The sequence below is a fragment of the Colius striatus genome, chromosome 6 (genome assembly GCF_028858725.1).
Source record: "Colius striatus isolate bColStr4 chromosome 6, bColStr4.1.hap1, whole genome shotgun sequence".
In the NCBI taxonomy this organism is placed as follows: Eukaryota; Metazoa; Chordata; class Aves; order Coliiformes; family Coliidae; genus Colius; species Colius striatus.
The window spans coordinates 25356003-25378977 of NC_084764.1; the positions used below are offsets into that span (position 1 = coordinate 25356003).

At 45.0% G+C, this 22975-nt stretch overlaps 1 protein-coding gene across 2 annotated transcripts; it reads right to left on the reverse strand.

Annotated features, from left to right (window-relative positions):
- Positions 1–2377: 2377 nt before the first annotated feature.
- Positions 2378–5933, reverse strand: IRF2BPL (interferon regulatory factor 2 binding protein like). 2 transcript variants are annotated; one of them, XM_061998631.1, is made up of 2 exons: positions 5409–5933; positions 2378–5298 (listed from the first exon to the last, which is right to left on the reverse strand). In XM_061998631.1, exon 2 carries the CDS (start codon positions 5248–5250, stop codon positions 3118–3120), a length of 2133 nt encoding a protein of 710 aa, XP_061854615.1. In that variant the 5' UTR covers positions 5251–5298; positions 5409–5933; the 3' UTR covers positions 2378–3117. The 2 variants fall into 2 exon arrangements, with proteins under 2 accessions (XP_061854615.1, XP_061854614.1); XM_061998630.1 differs by having other exon boundaries at positions 2378–5933.
- Positions 5934–22975: the final 17042 nt, after the last annotated feature.

Here is a 22975-nt window from a genome sequence, read left to right on the forward strand (position 1 = left end):
AATCTAACTGGAAATAAAACCCCAAAACAACCCTCCTTGGGAAAATAAACCATTTAAATAGTTCCCTATTACAAGAAAGAATGAGAGCACAACAAATGACCACCTGGACAAATAAATTCACTTATGCACAATTTACTGAAGCAAACATTGGACTTTACCTTAAATAACTGGCAAATATGTGGGAGGAGAGCATTACTGTAAAATATAGAAATCAGATGAACCTCTGTATATGAGACTTGCTCAGCAGCTCCCTTTTCCTCCTTGAAAAAGGTTATAGCTTGTTTGTCAGCTGTGGACATCTTCAGAAAGAGAAAAACCTACAGAGTGGGTTCAAAGAAATGCTGGCTAATATGCCCAGACCAGCTGCTTAACGAGACAGGGTAAAATAAAAGGTCACATGGTTACAAAAAACCTCCATACAACAAATGCCCTGTAGCTATGGTTAGCTTTAATTAACTGCGATATTACAATTCACTTCAAGTTTATTTTCCACCTATGTCTGCTGTCCCTTATCTTTCCTTTGCCTGCTAAAAATCTAACTAATGAGTCCTGTAAGTGGGCTTCTGTTTCCAAAATTCTGAGTGATAAGAGCTTTTCAAGAATGCTCTGCAATTAAAGAAATCCACCAAATGGGGCTCTTCCTAACTCCAACTATTGATGACTGATTTCAAGATTACAGGAGTGGTTCTGTTTATATAGATCGGGTATTCACACTGCTGTGACATAATTAAATGTTGAATAGCCAGCTATTTCTCTCTTTTAATGGTAGTGGCAGTTCACACAAGAATATTGCTTCTCTCCTTGTTAGGTTTAAACTTGAATGTCATCCATGTGTCCATTTTTTTTCTCTGCCAGACATGAGCTGACAATGTTAGCCCCCCTATCTTACGACTTAGAAATAAAATTGCTGCTTAGAAATTGTTGAAAATAGGATCAATACAAATCTATACTCTAAAAAAGTACGGTTTGTATCCAATAATTAACTCAAAATGTACAGGTTGGATCTAATAATTAACTCAAAACATTCTTTTTCTGCATTATTCCCTCTAATGCATTACATAAGAACAATATGTTTAAGCACCAATATATCACTTGTCAGAAAAAATAATTACACATTATCATTGTCTGAAATCAAAGATACTGTAACGCCAAAGACTGAGTCTCAAAACGTACCTCCCTATACAAATACTCAAGAGTATGTACATGTACAGGAAAGCAAATGTCCATAAGCATACTAAGCATATTCTACCATCCTTTCCACGAGGAACACAAATGAAAAATGTCTTATTAAAAGCAAGCAGATATCAAAATGACATCCAGACTTTTAAAAAGTACCTCTTTATACAATTACAGGAGGTTGAGGGGTGAGGATCCTTAATATGCACTAAAACTCAGAGCTCATAACCTATGACACTGTTGCATTTGGAACAGCTCATGTGTTCTGCCGTCAAACTGCAAAGGATTTCTACAGTGCTGCTGGTTTTGTTTCAGGTTTTCTATCTTTTCTCCATTTGCCTCACTAGAAAGGACAAAGTTCACATTAGTTTTGTTTGCATTTTCTAGCTAGTGTGAGGCCTGTGTGTTTACTTTGCCTGTTGATCCCCTAACAGGTCTTGCATGCCTCCTGATCTCCAGAAAATGCCAATGTCACATAAAATGGTTAATTATACAAAAAAATCACTTATGATCATTGCCAAAAGGAAAGCATTTCACTTCAGTGCTTCAAGGAAGCTTCCTTGTCTGAAAACACAATGCAGCCCCTGAACTGTTCACCAACTCAGTTATGGACAGCCATTGCTGAAATGGGGTAACTACCCACCAGCTGCAACATCAATGGTAGAAACTGTTATTTCCCACCATCCATTTTTTGCGCTGTGCTCAACTACAGTCATGTCTACAGCTAATGTTGAGCTTCTTCGTCTGCTTTTTAAATGAACTAAAATGATTAACCACGTGATGCTGGGTTTTTGTGAAAGAAGGCTTCGTTTCAAATCTCAAGCCTTATTAAATTGCGCAGGCAATGGATGCATCCTGTATTGCAAACACTGTTTGCAGCTGGAGAGCTGGGGGGCGAGGGAGGGGGGAAGAGAAGGGAGCAGGAAATGAGATGCAGAAACAGTAAATAGAAAATGCTTAGTCAGCAACTGTTACTGCAACATTAAAGGTGAAATGTAAATAGGCACAGTGCCAAGATTCAGATAAGTTTGATAACACCATCAACATCATCATCTTACTACATAGATGTGAAAACGTGTGCACAAGTGCCACAATTACGACGAAATGCAGGCTCTCAGTAAAATGGAGACTTTAAAAAAGGCAACATGGCTTGCACATACTGCCTAAGCTCTGAGAAAAATCAAACTTACTACTCGAGAAGTATTAATATCAATTGAATTTATTACAATTTACTAAGCTCCAAGGCACATTACAGTGTTCTGTTAACTACAGAAATGTATAAAGGACAAACAGAGCATGTTTTTCATGTACAGCATTTTGCTCTACTGTTCAAAAGCATCCGTGCATCAATAAAAGCAAAACCAAAAAACACATGAAGATTAAAAACGTTCAGATCAATAGAAACAAACTGAAACATTTTCCTTACAAACTTGCAACAAAAAACACCCTCCCCCCAAGAGCCACCCCACCGTTTTGCAAACAGAAAAACAAAAACGAAAAAAAAAATAAAGTGAAAGACTAACACTCAGGGCTTGCAAAACATAAGCTGTCACCATTTTTGTAGCAATTTTTTAGGCATCAACACTGGCCTTGGCAAAAAAAAAAAAGTCTTTTTTTTGTGTTTTTCTTCTTCTTTCAGAGAAGTGCATACATTTACAAAAATACACACCAGCAGCAGGTAATCGCTAAGGGCTATTAACTTTGTACCTAGCCAACACACTGCCAAAGAAATGAGAACAGGTATTATGTAGTAACCAAACAATATTATATTCTGTTTAACAAAAACCAGCTCTATCCTTCAAATGAAGAAGAGTACATACCTTTGTTTCAAAATATAGAAACATACGACGAAAATAATGTCTATACATAAGACTAACTTTTGCAGTTTGTTATATTCACAATTCTACATCTTCAGGAGTCTGAAGGGATTGGATTTCCTACTCAAGGGTCTCTCTCCTTTTTCACTTTAACGTCCCCAGCTAAAATGGTCGCGATCTCGCCCTGCATGAACGCCCAAGGCACATTGGAACCAACTAGGGGGCATTTCTCTCCGCTGGGGCAGTAGACTTCACCAGTTGCCCCTTGGGCCTTGATGCTCTCTCGGGAGCAAGGGAAGCAGAACTTGTGGCTGGGCACAGAGGGGCACTGAACAAAGTGAGTGTCCTCCAAGCGTTCGTGGCAAATGGTGCAGCACAGGGGCCCGCTGTTGGCCATGGGGGAGTCTGGAATGTTTTGGGGGTGCACTTGGTCCATGGCGGGGTGAGCGCTGGGGGGAGGAGGGGCCACTTGCAGGTTCATGTCCCCGTTGCGGGAGGCCAGGCGTCGCTGGCCCGGCACCGAGGCCGGTGACACGGGGCTGCTGCTGTTCCTGCGGGTGGACGTGGTGGAGTGCACCGAGCTGCCGTCCTTAGGCGAGTGGGCATTGCCCAGCGTGTCAGCCACCGACATGAGCGCGGCCATGGGGGACTGTCCGTTCTGGGGGGCGGACTCGGGCGGCGTGGTCCGGTTGGAGTGAGGCCCGAGGGGCGGCGGCGGCGGCGGCGGGGGGCCCCCGAAGCCCCCGGCCGACATGGTGAGCTTGAGCGCTTCACTCTGGCTGGCCATCCACTGCTGCCGCTGCTGCTCGTCGCTGAGCTTCAGAGCCCCCTCGGCCGAGTCAGAGGGCTCCGGAGAGGCTTTCCTCTTGCGCATCGCCCCGCCGCCGCCGCCGCCACCGCCGCCGGGTCCCCTAGAGGCGGCGGCCGTGCTCTGCACCCCGCCGGCCCCGGCGCCCGGCCGCGGGAGACTCACCAGCGCCGTGGGCAGCATGGGGCAGCTGGCGTCCAGGTAGGGCTGCGGCAGCATGTCGGCACCCACCAGCTCCTTGAAGAAGCGCACGGACTCGGGGAGCAGGTCCCCCAGGAGCCGCCAGTCGCCAGAGCCGTGCTTCTTCTCATACTCCAGGTACTTGAAGCCGGAGGAGAGGCCGCGGCCGAAGTCCTTCATGCAGTCCTGGTACATCTGCTTGGCCACGCCTGAGGCACTGGAGAAGACGGTGCCAGAGCCGCTGGGGTACTCGATGAATAGCTTCAGCTCATAGTCCATGCCCGGCTTGGAGACGGCGTCGAAAGCAAAGACGCGGCCCAGTAGGGCGTGATCCTTCTTGAAGCGCACCTCGTAGGGGGTGCAGCCGGCCAGAGTGAGCAGTGTGTCCCGCACAATCTTGGGCTTGCTAGCCCACTCCTCGGCCCGGTTCCGCAAGCTCTCGCTGAGCTCGGCCAGTGCCTCCGCGTTGCGCTGCTTCTCCTTCAGCTCCCGCTCCTGGTCGCTGCTGGACACAGAGCCAGGCCGCTTCCCGCAGGCCTCGGAGGACGAGCCGCCACCTCCCCCGGCGCCGCCGCCGCAGGTGCCCCCTTGGGAGGAGGCGGAGGGCGCCGGGGGACCGCCGCCGCCGCGCCCGCTCAGGCCCCCGTGCGGTGGGGGCAGCGCCACGCCGGACGCGGCGGGCCCGTTGAGCAAGGTCTGCGGCAGCAGGTTGGGGGGCACGTTCATCTGGGCGCCGGCGGCCCCCGGGGGCAGGCCAGACACCAGCCCCCCGTGTGCCCCGCGGCGGGAGGAGGAAGAGGAGGAGGAGGAGTTGGGGCTTTGCCGGTTCAACTCCGGCGGCCCGTCCTCGGGCGGCTTGGGGAAGCCGTTGGGCCCCCCTAGCCCGTTGGGCAGGCGAGCGCCGTGGCCGCTGCCGAGGCTGCCTGGCGGTGGCGGGTACTCGAAGCGGCTGCGCTGCTCCGCCGCGGCGGCGCTGAGCCCGTAGCGGTCCAGGCTGGTCAGCCCCGCCGAAGCTGCCTTGGAGGAGGCGTCCACATGGTTAAGCTGCTGCTGGGCCGCCGCCGCCGCCGCTTCTTTGGCGGAGAGCGGCACTGCCTTGACGCCGACCGGTGGAGGGGGGCCTGGGGAGCGGCCGTCCTGGAAGCAGCCGTGCGCCCGCTTCAGTTGCCGGGCCGTCTCGATCACGAACTCGATGCGGTCGGCGCCCTCATAGTTGACGCAGCCCCGGCAGACGGGCTCCGTGAAGTCCCAGATCATGGCCCAGGGCATGCGGGGCAGGTCGCACAGGTAGCATGACTGTCGCCGGGACGACGACACCTGCGCGGCGGACATGGTGCTGCTGGCCGGGGAGCTGCTGCCGCTGCCGCCGGGGTGGGGGCTGGCTCAGTCTTCCCCCCCCGGGCTACAAGGGGGGTGGCCCTCCGTACCTGATCCTGTTGCCTCTTTCAGCAGGGGGGATCGTCCGCTTTCAGTTCGCTCCCGCCGCCGGAGAGGACTGCTTCTACCTGGTCCTGCCGCTGCAGCCCCGGTAGGGTAGGAATCTCTTCTACTGCTCCTCCGGGGGGCTGGGTGGGGGTCGCCTCCTAGCCGCTTCTGTTTCCCTGCGCTCTCTAGCTCTCCGCTGCTTGCTGCTCCTCCTCCGGGAGGAGGCGGAGGTGCACGGAGGAAGATGGGGGGGGGGGGGGGTCACCTTCCACCCGCCGCGGCTTCCTCGCAAGCTCGCACTTCGAGACGTGCTGATCCGCCGCGAGAGAAGGAGGATCGCTCGCACGGAGCTGTCCGGTCCCGGCTGTAGCGGCTTTCCCCAAGCGCCGGCGGAGCGGCAGCGGCGGCAGCAGCGTGGCGAGCGGCGCCGCCTGCTTCTCACTCACATCCTCGCCGCCGCTCGCAGTCCGAGCGCGGGGTGCTGCGCGCCGCCGCCTGTGCCTGCGCGCCCCCTCCGCCGCGCCGCGCTCCCCCCGCGCCGCGCCGCCCCTCCCCTCCGCGCCGCGCTCCCGGCTCGGCTGCACCCGGGCGGGGCCCCGCGTCACCGCCGAGCACCCGCCCCTCGCTCCCCTCCCCCCGGCCGGCGGCGCGGAGCCCACTTGTTGCGCGGGGCGCGCATGCCCGGCGCGGTGCCCGCGCCCTCCCCCGCCCTCCCCCGCGCGGCCGGCAGCTGGAGCGCGGCGGGGTACGGCGGGGCGCACGGGTAGCCCGCGCTGCCGGCTATGTTTGGAAACTCGAGCGCCAGCTCGCGCCCTCGCCCTCTTCCCCAGCCCGCGCCGCGGGGCCGCTGCCGCCAATCGCGGCCAGGAAGCGCGTGCACAGGGCCGGGGGCGGTGTGTGTGTGGGGGGGCGGTGCGGGTTCTTTCCTGGCCGGGCTTTCTAAGTTCAAATGCTTGGTTTCCAGGGTTTGGTAAATCCGCGGATCAGCCCGCGTTGCGTCCGTGACGACTGCGCGGCGTCCTGCCACCGAGGCTGCCGGTGGGATTCCCGCGCGCTCCGGCTGCTGAGGCAAATGGGGGGGATCCCGCCTTAATATCCGATTTCGTGTTTCTCTTTTCAGTGATCCCGGTGACAGAATGACACAGTTTCTGTAAGCTTGTGACTGCATCGGGAGCTCTTCCATTTTTTATTTGTTTAAATCGGCCATGTTTGCCGAGCAGTTAAGGTTAGGCTGGGAAAGCTATCGCAGTGCGGTGCTCGGGGGTGTGGGAGAGGCCGGGCAGGTGAGTAATCGCTGTGATCTCATCCCGCTAATGCAAAGGGACACAGGATTCCCCGGCGCTGTGAGAACACACGGTTATTGTTGTTTTTTTTTTTTTTCCCCCCATTACCCCCCCCCCCCCCACCCCAAATAGCTTGCGAACATTTGCATAACACTGCTAATAGGCAAATTACTCAAAACAAGTTCGGCTCATGCAAATAAGCCAAGAATTTCTCTCACTGGAAGGAAAACAAAATAAAAGACCCCGAAGCCTCCTCTGGGCCGCGGTCCCCGCGGCTGCTCGCTCCCCGCCCCCGCGGCCGCGCCGGTGGCGGCCCGCCGCTGTTCTGCACAGCCCGCTTATACTCTCGTTGCAGAGGGTGGCTATTTTGGCAAACACCGACATCTCGGTCCACCTCCAAAGTATAAAAACTCGGGCTGCGGGGAGGTGGTTCGCCGGGGGCCCGGCGGGCTGCGCGGCGGCCGGTAGCCGGCACAGCCGCGCCGGCGCTCAGGCACGGCTGCCGGTGTCCGCGAAGGCAGCGCCGGCGGGAGCAGGCTCGCACGGCCGGTGAGCGCGGAGCCTCTTACAGCTGGGCTGGGTTAGTTGGATGGATTTCTTTCTTTCAGTACCTCTTCCTGATTCCTTTGTTGCTAGAAATACCGAAAAGCCCGTCCACTGCGGGTTTCCCTCGGTGCTTTAAAGGTACTTGGGGGTTTCTGTGGCGTAGTGCCACGACTTCCAACACACACAGGGCTCACTCAGCAGCGATGCAGCACCCAGCAGGAGAGATACCCTGTTTTCGGTTAATAACGCTTCAAAACTCACACGACAAAAAGCTGTTCCTTTAAATAATTTGTTTTACATCGTCAATGCATCTCATTTCCATTTTTAGCTGTCTAAAATGTTTTATATGTGTCTGGTTATAATCTTTAAAGCTGGCAAACGAATTTGATATCTATGTGCGTGGAATTATTTTACAAGGCAGGCTTAATGAAATGCATACACTGAAGTTACAGAAATGGTAAGGCTAGATAAAATACAGTAAGAAAATCAGTTCCAACAAAGTGGCTCATTTTGAGGGGAAGCTTGCAGAAGCAGCAAGAGAGAAAAGTCTTTGAATTATGTCAGTCTCTGGTATGCAAATTTGATGAAGAAGATGCGCTAAAGGAGAGTGGATTTCACACTTAGAAATTTCACACCTAAACTGTGGACATTATAAAGACTTCACAGAAGCAAGCTTCCAGTAAGGCAGATGATAGCTGGTCACAGTAAAAGCCTTTGCTTCCAGCTACAGCAATTTAGTGATAGCTGCAAGATTTCTGCATGAATATGACTTTACTTGACTAAACAAGCATGTGTTCACTCTGATTCATACTGGAAGGTCAGCTTCTCTATCCTTTTACTGCCCCGTGTTGATCTTCACATGAGAAGCAGAGCTGGGCTGTGGGAAAAGGTCAGTCCCTTGCTTAAAAAGCACAGGTTGAGAGAGCTGAGGCTTTCCCCTTCATCTGAGTGTCTGGGAATGCGGAGCTGCAGCGCATTCCGACTACACTTTAGTCACTGGGTTACACAAACCCAACACATGACAAGGCACTCTCTATGCTTAAACCACTCCTCACCCTGGCTCATGCTCCAATGAATCCTCCTGCAAGAAAGCCCTTTTTTTGTTAATACCTCACAGGAACATACTTTTTGGCTCACAAGAGCAGTCTATATAGTGACTGTAAATAATAACCACCTTAGATATAATCTAGGCTCAGAAAACCATTTTTAGGTGCTGTCAACTCCCTGTATAGTTTGTGAATAGAGAGAGAGAAGAGATTGGCATCTATGACCTGACAACTGCCTTTACTTTTACTTGCAGGATACACAGTTGTGGAAATATGTTTGTTTTTCTGTAATGATTAAACTTTGATTTAAACTTTGGTCATGGGCATGTACTGTACCATTACGCAAGTGACACTAGAGGATGAAGTGTCAGCATAGCAACAATATGGCTCACAGCAGCGGTGATCTCTGCAAAGCTGACTGATGAAGAGAACTGCAATGTAAATGCAAATAAATGCCACGATGTGGCACCTTCTCAGGGAATGAGTTGTCAGTATCAGTCTAATCTGGTAAGGGAAAAGAGATTGAACGGTGGCGATGTAACAAAGCTCCAGTCTCTGGCAGCGCTGTCCCTGTGAGGGCAGCAGTGTGCTTTCCTGCTCACCTTCTGCCTTTCCTCTCCTTTGCCATGCCAATGGCAGGGCAGGAGTGACCCAGATCACTCTTGCTGGATTTATACCAAACATGTCTGGTGTTTATTTAGCTCTGAAATAATCCAGGAATTAAAATTGTGTTTGCAGGAGGAAAAGAGGAAGCCCAAACAATGAAGCCATTCAGGTGCCTGATCTGGCTAACTGAAAGAAAAAAGTAAGCAAATAAAAAATAGCGTAAGAAGCCCCTAGACAGTAGCTTGTTTAATAAGACGAGGGGAGCTTAAGGAGGGATGGAGCTGTGAACAATTGCTGCACAGCTCCTGCTTTTTGCCTAGGCATGCGAGTCAGCACTTTGGATGCAGCATTGGATTCTGCAGACTACCCAAAGTTTACAACCTACCAGTAGTCCCAAGGGACAAGGAATATAATTTTCACTATCATAAGTGAAATCTACTAACTCCTTCCTTTTAGTGCTAGAATAAACACCACAATCTGATAATCCCTTTACCTTTTTTCTTAATGCTGTCTTTATTTGGAAATACACATGCACACCTACACACATTGTGTAACATTGAGACAGCAGGTGAAGCTTTGATTTAAATGAAGGAAACAAAATGATTGGCATGCAGGAGACTTTCTTCTTCCAGCACCTTTTTTTATGTCACCAGCAGCTACTGGAAGCAGAGGGTGCAATGCCCCATGAAGAAGCAACAAGCCCGGTATGGCCCTGCCAGACTATGCTCCTTGCCCTTTCACCATCTCAGCTCCCACTGCCTGGGATTGCTGCTGATCTGTATGATTATCGATCAGTATAAGCAGCCTGGTGTTAATTATGCAGAACATAGTAGAGCCCCAAAGTTTGCAAGCAGTAATAATTAGAAGCCCATGATCTCGGCAGCTTTGGAATGAAAGGTCTGGTCTGGCTCTAAATGCCTGGGAATACATTTAACTCTCTCCTGCTCACCTGACAAAGTTTTGGCACTTATCGTTTTATTGCACACTTCTGGTGCAGCAGTCACAGCAGCTGGTTCTTCTGCAGGCGCTCACCTACAGAAATGGCTCTTTCCTCAATGGTCAAAACAGCAATTACAGCTGGAAAAAAAATACAAGAAACAGGAGGGACACACACACCCAAGAGTGAGATTTACATGGATTTACCTTAATATAGCAAATAAAATCTGTTACAATCAAATTACTAGCTTCAAAACAATGCAGAGATTAGCAGCGAACAGACCACTCCGTAATACAGTGTGTTCAGCAAGTCAAAACACAAACAATTCAGGAAGAAGTTGCATAATTTTGTCAAATTAGAAGTTAAACAGCATTGTCTTCTAGAAGCTGCCAGGAAGTGTCAAAACACCTAGTTACAAAGAATAGGAGTGTAATTACATGTTTCTGTTTATTATTTCAGTTCTTATCTCATTATAATTCTGTTTTTTTCCTACCATTCTTCAGATAGTGAGACTTGCTGACATACAGATCCTCCTGCTTTCCCACCTAGGAACTCCTCCCTCCTTTCCTTCCTTTCATCTTTTTTCATTCTTCCTGTCCATGGTCTGCAGGGTAGACACCTTTCTTGACAGACATTGCCCGTCATGTCCTCCAGTGTTACCAGTGCCTTTTGCATCCTGCTGTTGGAGTGTGGAGCCCTGGACAGAGCAGGAGGGAGTCTACCCTGTTCACAGCTGCCCATGGCCCCGAGTGTCCAGCTGGAGAAGCCTTGCACCCCTCAACCGCTCAACCTCTTGCTTCTAGTCTGGAAAGCAGTGAGGGCTCCTTTTTGAGATCCACCCCAAATCTACCGTCCTACCGCCATCTTTATGGTTTTAAAACGCACTGGCGACCCCAGATTTCCACACGTTAACAAATCTTACAGTGCAAGGTAAGATGACTAGAATTAATGCTGCTCATTCTGCAAGGGCTTGGAGACTGAGATGTGTGTTTTAGGCTGGGATATGCAAAGGCTGGGTCCTCCGCTGTTGTTATTTTTACTTTATGCCTGGACTGTTTTCCTCTTACATCCTGTGGACGTAGTAAACAATCAACAGTAATGAATCAACTGAATTGGTACATTTTTTAAGGCTATTCCCACTGAGAGCCACTTGCACTTTCGTGACAGTTAAGAATCTGCCAAACATTAGCTTAGTTACCAGTAAGACAGGCTCCCCCCTCCCTTCACCCCATACACAGATTGTTTATCAAAACGTGCTGCCAAGAAAAATATCCCTGCTTTTGGCCTCTACCAGTGATTAATAACACTTGAGAACTGAACAAAACTTTACTGTGTTTTCCAAAAAACGGGGGAGGTGGGAAGGAGGAGAGTATGTGGAGAGAGAGAGAAAGAAGGAAAGAGAGAAAGACAGAATGGGAGAGGAAAAAGCAAAGAAGGAAAGCAAGAAAGAAAGGGAGGGAAAGGAAAAGAAGTAGCACTATCTTAAGTTATTTCACATGGCATAACCTCCTTTCCCTCTGTAACTAGGCCATCTGAAAAGACCTAAACCACTTTTTCTCCAAGACCATGTTCTAAATGCTGATTAACATTGCTACTGAAAGAAGGATGATACGGATGCAGGACAAAGGAGAAAACAGGAGACAGAGGAAGGCAGCTTCTTGTATTAGCACATATCAAGATGAGCTATGGGGGAAAACTGAGAGGAAAAAAAAAAAGATAATTTACTTTCTTTTCAAAGACTGTTGGTAAAATTCCTAAGGGAGACTAAATGCCAAAATTAACTGTCTTGGTGTATTACTTTTAGACACTACTGCCTGGGTGAATTAAGTCAAGTCTTCAAGCAGCAGCCAAAGATAGCTGCAAGCCGAAAAAGGGCACTACATTTCCTTGTTTTGCGGTGAAACTCACAAATTTGTGGAGATTGTCTTTGCTCCAGGGGTTTTTTTCATATCTTTCTCTCTCTCTCTCTCTCTTTCTCCTCCTGGGCTATTTTTTCTATTTTATATTTGTCATTATAAATGTGTTTTGTAATGGGAAGGCAAGGTAAGATACAAGCAATTGTTAAGAAAAACCAGAAAAGTTAAAAAGTATGAATACATCCATGTATTCTGTATCTATTTATATGTATCCATATCTGTCAGAGTATGCATACGTAAGCCATAGAAAGTATTTTTCATTACTCTGTACTCCAAAAGACGTTATTTAATAAAAGATAACAAACAGTTCTTGAACAGTGGGATATAGACTAGTGAAAACAGTTTACTGAAATTAATGATGCTGGGTTGAACCAAACCTTCCCTTCGGAATTAGTGCCAGACATAGTTTTCCTGAACCCTGTCCAACTGCCTGAGCGACAGACAATTTTCATTCTATTTGTGCTAAAGGCTTATGACTAGTGCTGGAAAATGAAGCCCTTGCCCTTGATCTCAGTGCAGATTTAAAAAAAAAAAAAAAAAAAAAGCAGAACTCTGCCAATTTGTTTCCTCTGCCAGTAGAAGCCCTTGTGCTTTGGGTAATGCAAAACAATAAAAAGTTCACATGAAAACTCTCCATTGAAAGGAAACCCACCAAGAGCCATGTATCTCTGCTACACTCATCAGCCAGTTTCCGAGATTCTCACAGTGTCAGCAAAATGCAGAGGGTAAGGACAGAAAATATTTACCAGCCAGCCATACTGTCTTGTTTTTCTATTCCACATTTCACTGCCATGCATTTGATGATGATTGCTAAAAAATGCTTGACTGTAAATAACCTTGCTCTTCTTTCTGCTAAGACTGATCTCCCCACGCTCAGGTACTGCACATAGATTTGGGGCTGTGCAGCCACTGTTGTTGGAGCTGATTCTATTTCTGGGGGATGAAATACACATTTGACACACATGCCCTGAGTTAGAAGCAGCAGCTATACTGTACTGCTGTCAGCCAGCTAATCTCTGATTGCTTTTTCCTAGATTATTAATAAAATTAGAATCCCAAGCAGAAGGCGTTTGCTTTCATTGTACTGTCTGCACTTGTGACATGGTACATGTGGAAAATTTTGAGTGCACTGCAGTGAATGGTCTGGGGGTTAGTTTTTAGCTTCCGCTAAGTACCTGGCAGGCTGCCACGGCTGAAGGATTCTGGGAACTGAAAGGCTCCCAAGTACAAACTGCCAGCATTAAGCAGTCCTGACAGCTCTGCTCCTTCCACACTTGGCAGCAGTTCAAAGTGCTCTTTCATTTGAAAGGCTGGAAGGCTGCCATGTGCAATGCAGATTTGCTGTGCCTGCTCTCATAAGGAACTGATAAATGCCGTTGCTGTTGCCATGGGGACAGGAGGCTATCAGAATGGCCTTGTGATCTGCAGCCTCTCAGCTCTGCAGGGTTTTTTTTTTTTCACTTGAGATGGTGAAATAAATGTTCTAGAGAAGGTTAACTCTTGAAGGACAGGAAGCGCTGGTTTGAAAGGACAGGGTGAGCCTCTGTGCATGTCTCCTCTAAAGCACTGGGAACAAGATTAACACGTACCTGCCGACTGTCCCTAGTTTGGAAGGACTGGCCCCAGGGAATTTTTTGGGGTTTTTAAGGCCAGGAGGGAAGAAGGAAGGGAGGGAGGAGGGGAGAGAGGAAGGAGGAGGAAATATCTCCTTTGCCCTGCTCAGTCCCTTCAGATTTCTCTTCCAGTTCAGGATCTCCCAATATGATTAAAGGGCTGTTCCCTTTCCTCCTCTCACTATCCTCACATACAGTTTTCAGATGCTGGTGGAAATGAATCAATTAACCATCTCTAACATGCCCAATGTCTTTAGCTCTTGTTAACGTCACTGGACAGCTTGCAGGATTAGACTATTATGTGGACTCCATATGTGGTTAATGTGAGCAAGAAAGAATGAACGGTGTGACATAAAACTGCATGTTTAAGAGAGATCTTAGTGACGATACAAGTCCTCCGAGTGAGTCTCCACTTGTCCTAGTTCCCAAGTTTAAAATAAACACATCCTTGAGCTATGCGCAGTTTGAGTGTGTATATAAATGAGTGTGCACATCTACTTCTGAACAAGTGTAAAGAAAAATGCAGGCAGCAAATACTTCAGACAGAATTTATACCCTTTTTCCTATGTCTTTTTTTTTTTTTTCACATGTTATTTCTTTCCACTTCTGCTACAGCAATAAATTTGAGTTCCCTAAAGACGTTTTGCTGCAGTTCAGTAAACTAATTTCTGTTTAACTAAGGCGAAGTCTGAGCATGACATCATAGTGGGGAACAATGGAGTGCATCACTCCTCTCCCTGACCATGCAGCAAACTTCAGGGCAGCATTTAAAAAATCAATGTAAGCATGTATCTGTGTTTACAGAGCACATATAAAACGTAATAAGCATTCAGATAATGGCATAAGCCAGGAAAGATAAAGCATTGGAGGAACTGTGGTTAAATACTGGAGTGTTAGCAGGTTGAGAGCTTTGTTCAAAACTGGGGAAAAAAACCCAACCACTCCCTACATGAATGAATTACTCCCCGCCCCCCCCAAACATGAACCTCCGCCTTTCAGAATTGTAGATGTGTATCCTTCCAATATATGTGAATGGTATTACATGAAATGGCACATTAAATCTGAACAAACAGAATTTCAACCCAAATTCAACCAATAATCTACTTCACTCGAGTCTCACTTGTTTTTTACTGTCTTCATTGTTTTTTTGTTGTGAATGTGCTGAGCAAAAGTTTGAATGAAGAAAGTGGTCACTTGAACACACAAAAGAGATTGTTTTATAAAGAACAGAAATACACACTGTGTATGCACATGCACGCTTCACCTTTTCTTTCTCTTAGTTTCTGTTTCCAAACAAAGCAAGGCATTTGTGTTTCTGAGTTTTGTATCTTACATCAAATCCTGCTGGTTAAAACAATCTGTATATGCAAGTCTAGATAAAAGCTAGCTGAATAGATTTGCAAAGCTATTTCAAAATCATAAACAAGGCTGCATATCACAAGCCTTTTCACCATATCAAGCCAAGCCAAAGGAAATATTTCTTCCCGACTGCTTGAATTTTATTTTTAATAAATAGATGTGAAGTTAACTGTAATTCTACTGTAATTTCTTTACCTGATTCTCTCTGGGTTCTTGCCTACGGTTGTCATGGTAATTTGATAATTCTGGCTTGCTCTCTACACATTCTGTTTGTCTCACTGGATTTCCTGATTATTCAGAAAACTCTTTTAAAAAACCCTCGTGTCTCTTCCCCTCTGCCCCTATTTTGGGCTCAATCCCGCTTTTTTCATTCCTTTAGCAGAGGAATGTGTATTATTTTGCTACAGATCTGCTAAAGTGAAACTGTTTTCCACTTCCCTGAAAATGAAGATAATAAGATAAGCATACGTACTACAGCATTTCTTATATTATCTTTCATAGTCTATGACAGGGAACAGAGAAGAAATGTGGAAAGATAACTGCACAGAGATTTCTTGCAAAGTACTTGGATCTTAATCCTATAGATATTATTTAGGATTTAGTTGCTGCATTTCTGACAGCAGAAACATATATCTAACTGTTGCCTTTTCAAAAGTGACAGACACATTTGTACCTATAGTGAGAGAGTTAGAATCTATTCTTTCCATATGACAGAGTAGAAGCAATATTTTTATTCAGAGATTTAGGTGACAATGTATACCAGAAGAAACAAACTGATCATGCTTTGAATGCACTGCTGAAAACCAAAGAAAAATGCACAGAGTTTGAGTGTGTAGTTACAAAAGGTTTGTGTCATTGATGTGGGTATCTTTTAAAAGCACTCAGATCATGTACACAGATCTCTAAAGGTCCCTTCCAACCCCTACCATTCTGTGATTCTGTGATATTATAAATGTATGCATAACATACATGTGTGAAGGTATATAAACTTGTGTTTTTGGAGGCTGTTGTTCTCCCCCAGACATTACATGATTTTTGTGATAAAAGCACAAAGCTACTATATGTCACTATGTTTATTTTAAAGAAATTGCTTGAATGTTACGTGTCATACTATTTCTCTTGTCTAGTCCTTGCACATTTAGCCTCTAGGTCAATGCCTCAAACAACTACACCCTGACATCCTTAGGGTCTCAAAGAATTCTTTCAAGGCAAATAATTCTCCAATATTAAGAGCTGTAACTGAAACTATAGTCCAATTTATTACAATTTAGACCAGATAATCTCCACTATACACTATCTTTCCAATATATCAATGGAATCTGAAATCTCACTGGATTAAAAGTATCTGTGTCAATTAAAATACTGGTATCAATTGAATCTACAAATTCTGTTGTCTGGCCTCTATTGCTCTCTTCTTTCTTTTTCTTGTACTGGAAAGCACCTTTGGGATTTCTTACTGAGTCCTTTTGATGGCATCACACTGTGGAATCTGCTAAGCTTAGTAAGCATTCCAGCTGTGACAGCCTCTCTGCCTCAACCTCTTGCCATACTTTGCAACACCTGTAACATCATCTGACAGTCTGTGACATCACCCCATTAACTGCAATACCAGAAAAGTTTGCTGCTCCTTAGTCACTATGAATTTAAACGATGTCATAGGTAGTATTTGGCATGCGACTGCAATGTTCACACTTGATTTAAACTGAGAAAATGCTGTTAAAACAACCTTTTGTACATAGAATGAAGGATCCATAAATCTATTTGGAAACTTTTCAACTATACAAATCTTATTATCTTCTTACTTTGATTTTCAAATTTCCATTTTCAGTAAAATAAAAATGACAAATTTTACTCATTTCCTATGTAGTGTAATAAGTCAGTCACAAATACATTTTCTCTTATGTGCTAAAAAACACCTATCTCCTGCTGCTACTCAACAGAAGAAAAGGATTTAGTAAATCACGCATAGGACATCTACTGTTAAAATGTTCTTAAATTCATTTTAAACTCCTATTTATTTCTGTGTTTCTGCAAAGTAGACACTGCAGAAGGTCAATAGACTGTATGCTTCGCACTCATCAGAAAAATGATGGACTGTCTCTTCTGAAAAGAAGATTAAGCAGGGGAATGCTCTTATTTGACATTCTGCTAACACCTGGTTATTCTTACAAAATATATCCAGTGGCATTTATTGTTTGATCATAAATATTTACAAAGAAATTACAGTCTTGAAAGCAACCTACATGCTGATGCTTTCTTTTTTTCCTACAATGTTGTTTGTTCATATACTCACTAATTGCTAAAATTCAGTAATCTGTAGTGATCTTGCTTTTATCACTGTAAATTAGCAAAGTCTTGCTGCACAAATTGCAAGGCTTTGCCACGCAAATATAATAGGTTTGGCTATTTCTTTTAGAAGTTAGGGTGCTCTAGTCTATTTTTTTATTACTGTTATCTTTAGTTCTGTGAAGCCTTGGAACATTTCCCAGTCTGGATCTATAGAAAGTTTCCCGGGAAAATGTATAAAGAGCCTGTGTTCTGCTTCACTCGGTGCTGGCAGTGCCTGTGTGCTTTTGGTGAGTTAGGTCTTTGAAGACCTAGCCCATGCATGGAGTCCAGTCAGGCTTAAAAATTTAGCAGTTGAGACATTTTACAATCCAAAATGTCTTTTAAACAAAGGTGTGGTTTAGTAGGACTGGCTGCTTCTGACCTCTTTCAGCCTCTTATTATTGCAGCTGCTATGATGTAAGGCTGAGTATGGTAGAGCTAAAGTAGTGAGGCTCGGAGAAATGCTGAGAACAGCTGTTTTACTGTAAACATTAACAAGGGTTTGACTTCATTTGCAAGCTGGGAGCATTCACAGTTTCTGCACAAATAATACTTCAGGAATTTGATCTAGATGTTCACAGCACAAAGAAAAAGAATTATCCCTTCTCTATGTTACTGCAGCTTTGAATGAAGCAAATTCTCTGCACAGAGATGCATCCCATTAAAATCAACGGGGAATTTTCCACATTAATACACAGCTTCACACAGACGGTACAGACGTACACATAGGAAAAGAAGCAGCAATATTTATCTGCTTTAGCTATTTCTAAAGCTCCTATCACGTTGGTATCTAAGTGCCAATTAGATACCAAAAATATTCATTTGTAGCAGACACTGATGTCTGCTGATTATTGAAGAGCTACAAATGGAATCCTATCCAAAAGGGCACAGAGGGATTTGAATGCTTTCTCCTTAGCTCAGTGCTGCAATTCATGGATGTTAGGAAACAAATTTCAGACCTCATTTCCTTCATTACATTCTCGAGGTTGCTTTATTCTGAAGTAAATGAAAAATCTCAGACAAAGTGACCTTTGCAGAGAATGGTGACATTCACTGACATCATATACATCTGCATATACACACACAGACATGCAGGCCAGATCCTCCAGACACTGAAAGCTATTTTTTTTTGCCACATTATCAATGCAATGGAGCGTGTGAGGCAGCTCAGCCAGCTACTTGTGCATCAGCTAGTGCAGATATGACAAAGCCTCAACTGGTTTGCAGACACTTCAGGGACTGCATTGGCTCTTCCTTTCCCAAGTCCTTGTGAAAGGCATACAGTTTAGAAATAGCTAAACCAAGCATATTTCTCGTGGATCCCCAGGTACCAGGCTAGTTTCTTGGGTCCAGTGGTGGCAAGTACAAAATACAGTAGCTCTGTTGGTGTTACAGTTTACACTTGGGACCACACTGGCAGGGGGACAACCCAGGATGATGCAAGGATGGCTTAAAGCTGCATTTTCACCACTCTCTTTGAGGCTTGCCAAAAAAAAATGCTTGGCCAAAGCTGGGACTCTGGGCAACAGTCCCTACTTTTACAGACTCCTTCTAGAAACTCCTCATATTAAATATAAGGCTATATAAATCCTGACTATCTTCCCCAGTTGTTATTATTCTGGTTCATAGACTAACATAAAGTCTTATCAGCCCTTTGATAAAAGACCAAGGCATGCTTGGGGTCCAGAAAGGCTTGATAAAATTCATCACTTCTAATGAAAGTCTTAATGTTGTGCCTGTGCTGTTGAATGTGGACCCCTTTGAATGAGAAATAAAATTAAACAATTGGATATCTAACTTTTCTAATGTTCCCAGGACATTTCTTACAAATCTGGAAGAATCAAATTTAGTATCTCTCTGAAATTCAAAGCTAGTTAACAATATGCCATTCTTAAACATTTTGGTCTCTGACCGTTTTTTTGGTGTTAATTTATTGTAGAGTTGAACAGCTACTGTCTCCTCCTCCAGAGTGGCTATATGTCTTCAGATCATGATGTTCCCACATTTTGAGATGAAATAACATAAAACCCTGTCTGCCTGGTACAGATGTAAATATTGGTTCTCTCTCATTCCTGTACATAGTGGAAAATAAAAACATTCCCAGAGCCATTTTGTTCACGACTCCAGGCACGTTCAAATCTCCAATTAAAGTTTTACCATCCACGTGCAATAATTGAGACTTTGAAATGCACCTGGAAACTTATCTCTTTTTCTTTCCTTTCTTCCCTCTGACAAGATTTCAGAGCTCTGAAATCATATGTGTTGTCAGTCGGCTTTCCCCTACTCATACTTTTTGTTTAACAAATGTTTAAAAACCTACTTTGTTGTTTGCCTAGATCTTGTAACCAAAACAGCCTCATCCTGTCTTCTTCCACTGCCTATGCCTATAATTTCTTCTCAAGTTGAACACTGAATGGAGCTAAAGCCAGCATACTATTACATTTGGAACCAGGTTCCATCCAGGAAAATGATACAAATGAACCTGGGAAATAAGCTGCTGCTTGAGAAAGTAATAAAGCATGTTACAGTGCTCATATGTAACTGGAGATGGAGGAGCTGCTTCCAGAACAGGGACTGGAAAGGACATACTGGCACCTGTGTAATTTCTGAACGACTGAAGTTAAATTCTTTCCTCTCTGTCTTGGCAAGTCTAGAGAGCAGATGAGATGCTGTGGCTTGGCCAAAAGAGAGGCTGCTCTGGCACTACAGAAGCCTCTTCTATAGCCAATTCTTCCTGGGATAGTTGCTCTTCTTACCACCTCAAAAATGTTCTCTGAAACAACCACCCCAGCTGCAGTTTCTACAACCAGATGGAACAAGTGTCATGACCATTAGAACCATGAAAGTACAGAATGGCACAAGACACCTCACAGCACTGGGCTAGCAAAGAGTAACCCCGCTCCAGGCTGGCAGCACACATTCAGGCAGCTGTATCAGGGCATGGTAATTCTCATGGGCACCAAATACTCTTTCCAAAAGCTCCCCAAGAAGACTAAGTTCAAAAGTTTGATTTTTGCATCAAAATTTTCCATTAAACATTCCTGTAAATTGAAATCTTTGGTCTTCCTTACTAATCCTATCTAGAAGCCTTCTAGACAAGAGACCTGTCAGACACACCCAGTTATCCATCAGAAAGCAGGTGAAACCAACAAATTTGTCACTTTGGTAACTTGCAACACTAGCCTACACTGTTTTTCATGTGTTAAAAACAGGACTGTCAAGGTATTTAGAGATCTGAGAGAGGCTGACCTTCAAGCACATGAACCAACGTGGCTGACACACAATCCAAATTCTAAACACTTCTTTAAAAAAATTCATACATTCCTTGATTTATCAGAAATAAAATCTCATTTCTTAAATGAGTATTTGAAAATCTGTATTTGAAAATCAATCTGCTACTTCTGGCCCTCACTGTTGTCCTGCAACTCACGCATTGCTGCCATAGCCTACTCCACACCAGCCAGCCACCTCTGGTCACGACGGTCTGCATGGATATCCCTTCATGGTGCTCCCTAGCAGAATGATGAACCAGTCAGGTTTAGGGAAATCACTGCAAAACTGCAGAAGCTGAGGCTGGAAACTGAACTCCCCAAAAGCCAATCACATTGAAAAGGTTCAGGTTAAAAAAACCAAAAAAAACCCAAACGGGGGGTGGGGGGGGTGGGGGGGGGTGGGGGGGGGTGGGGGGAGTGGCGCAGGTGGGGAATTCCTGTGATTTACCAAAGTTAATTTTTCTCCAAATGTAAATGAAAACTTCATCTGGAAGGTGTGCATTTACTTCCATCAGGAAATCAGAAATTAGGAAACAATTAGAAAAACAACTCCAATCTAGCTTGTTATAGGAAAATAGGCATAGTCAAGCTTCTGTAATGGGAAAATGGCTGCATCCTCTAGCATGTCAAAAATAAACCAGAAATTATAGTCTGAGATCAAGTCTCACCTGATTTTTGATGCTTTTAATTTTAAACCAAAGGAATAACAGAGTACTTACAAGAAGGAATTTAAAAAAAGAAAAGTCAGTGCCAAACACACTAGGAAGGGAAATGTGATGGAGAAAGTGCATCTCTGAAATAGATTTTTGACGTGACAGCTTAAGGATTGGGTCTAATATGGGAATCAGTTATGAAGAACTTCAACTTCACAGCGCCAAAGTGAAAGGTACTAGGTTGCTACAGGAGAGTTCAGAGTCTCTTGTTTTGTGTCTAGATTTCCTGTGTAGAACATGGGAAAAAATTAGGTACCTCTGAGTATGGTATCTAAAACATCTATTTCAGTGTTTTATCCAGTGACTATTTCTATGAAATATTTAAGAAGCAGTTCTCAAAACTGGGAAGGGAATCTAAGGCTCTGTCTGACAGATGAGTGCCTTAATCAGTACAGTCATGCTTTCTCTTATGCTTTCCCTGTTCTCTGTGACTCCCATTCTCTCTCTCTCTGGCCCAGTGAACTTAAATTATTTTCTGCAGCATGGCAGAGTTTCAATAGGAAGGGTGGAGAGTGCCTGCCTTGAAAACAGCCTGCAGTCTGGTGGTCAGGCTGCTCTCCTGGGACGTGTGAGTTGGAGTCTCCTCACGCACGGAACATTCTTGTGCTCACAGACAGGAAACAGTGAGGGTGCACTTGAGAACTCACCTTGTTTTTTCTAATCTCTAACTGCTATTATACAGATAATAAAAGGAAATATTTAACAATAACCATAAGAATTACTGACACTTATAGACACCTTTAATCTCTGAGATTCCAAAGCAAACAATGGGTTATGCTGAAGCAAGCTTGCCCTTTGGACTCAGCAGAAGCACCCAAGAATGCAGAAATGGACTTTGCTGTACTTTTAAAAATGTTGTAATGTGTGGGGTTTTTGTGAGCTAAATTAACTCCACAGGCTGAGTCAGAGGAAAACTCATTTTTGCCGCCCCTGTAGGGACTCACTAACACCATTTCAGCTTTAACCTCCATCAGATCCTTCTGCTTTACTAGAGCAGTTGTATTTAAGCCCTGTGCAGGAGCTCAGAGGGGTAAGTCTTACCCACAAGTATGTACATTTGAATCATATTGCTTACTGTCGGTTTATCGTCTCTTGGGGCACCGTGCAAGCAACAGTGCACAAGCTTAGGCTAGGAGATGAAGAAAACTTCAATGCGTTATTGAAAACACAGAGAAGAGTTTGAAGGAAGCAGAAAATAATAAAGCGTGTGGGATTCTGGCCAAGACAGTAAGAATTAATGACCTGACTTCCAACAGCATACCATGGGATCTACCATAACTACAACTATGGCCAGTTGTCTGCCAAGTTTGTTGGTTTCACATGGATTTGACAGTTTTGCAGGTTGATTCCCTTTGACTCTACTTTAATTCCTACTATATTTAAACAAAAGGAAAAGAGGAGGAATTTCCGAGTCTGCACAGCTCCTGCTGTCAAAGCTACATAAAGTTCACAGGACAGTATGAAAGGAACTTTCCAGAATATGGATCTCTTTTTTTCAGCCAAAACAATTGTTGTTACTCAGTTAAAACAGTCAGTCAGTCTCAAGCTGCCTCTATGCTGGCCAAGAGTCCTAGCAGCACAGATCCTACTTCCAGAGTTACTCCATCATCCCTCCAGCCCCTGCACTTAACAAGAGAACCAGTTATAATTGCCCCATACCGTGCCTCCATTTGAGTCAGTCTTTCTGTGCCCAATGCTGTTCGTTAGCAGGCCTTGTATAGTGAAGTAACAAGAGCCAAGACCTGTCTCAGTTTCTATTTTTTTTTTACTTGGGATGTTTATGCAATACAGGAAGTTATGGTTTCGCAAGTCCTTTCCATAAACAGTATCTTTGGTGAGCACTTTGCTCCTCTATGACCCAAACAAATTTATGTCAGTTAGCATATAAGTAATTTCACGTCTATATTTAAATGTTTTATTGAACCTGGGCCTAAGTAAGGATGTATTTAA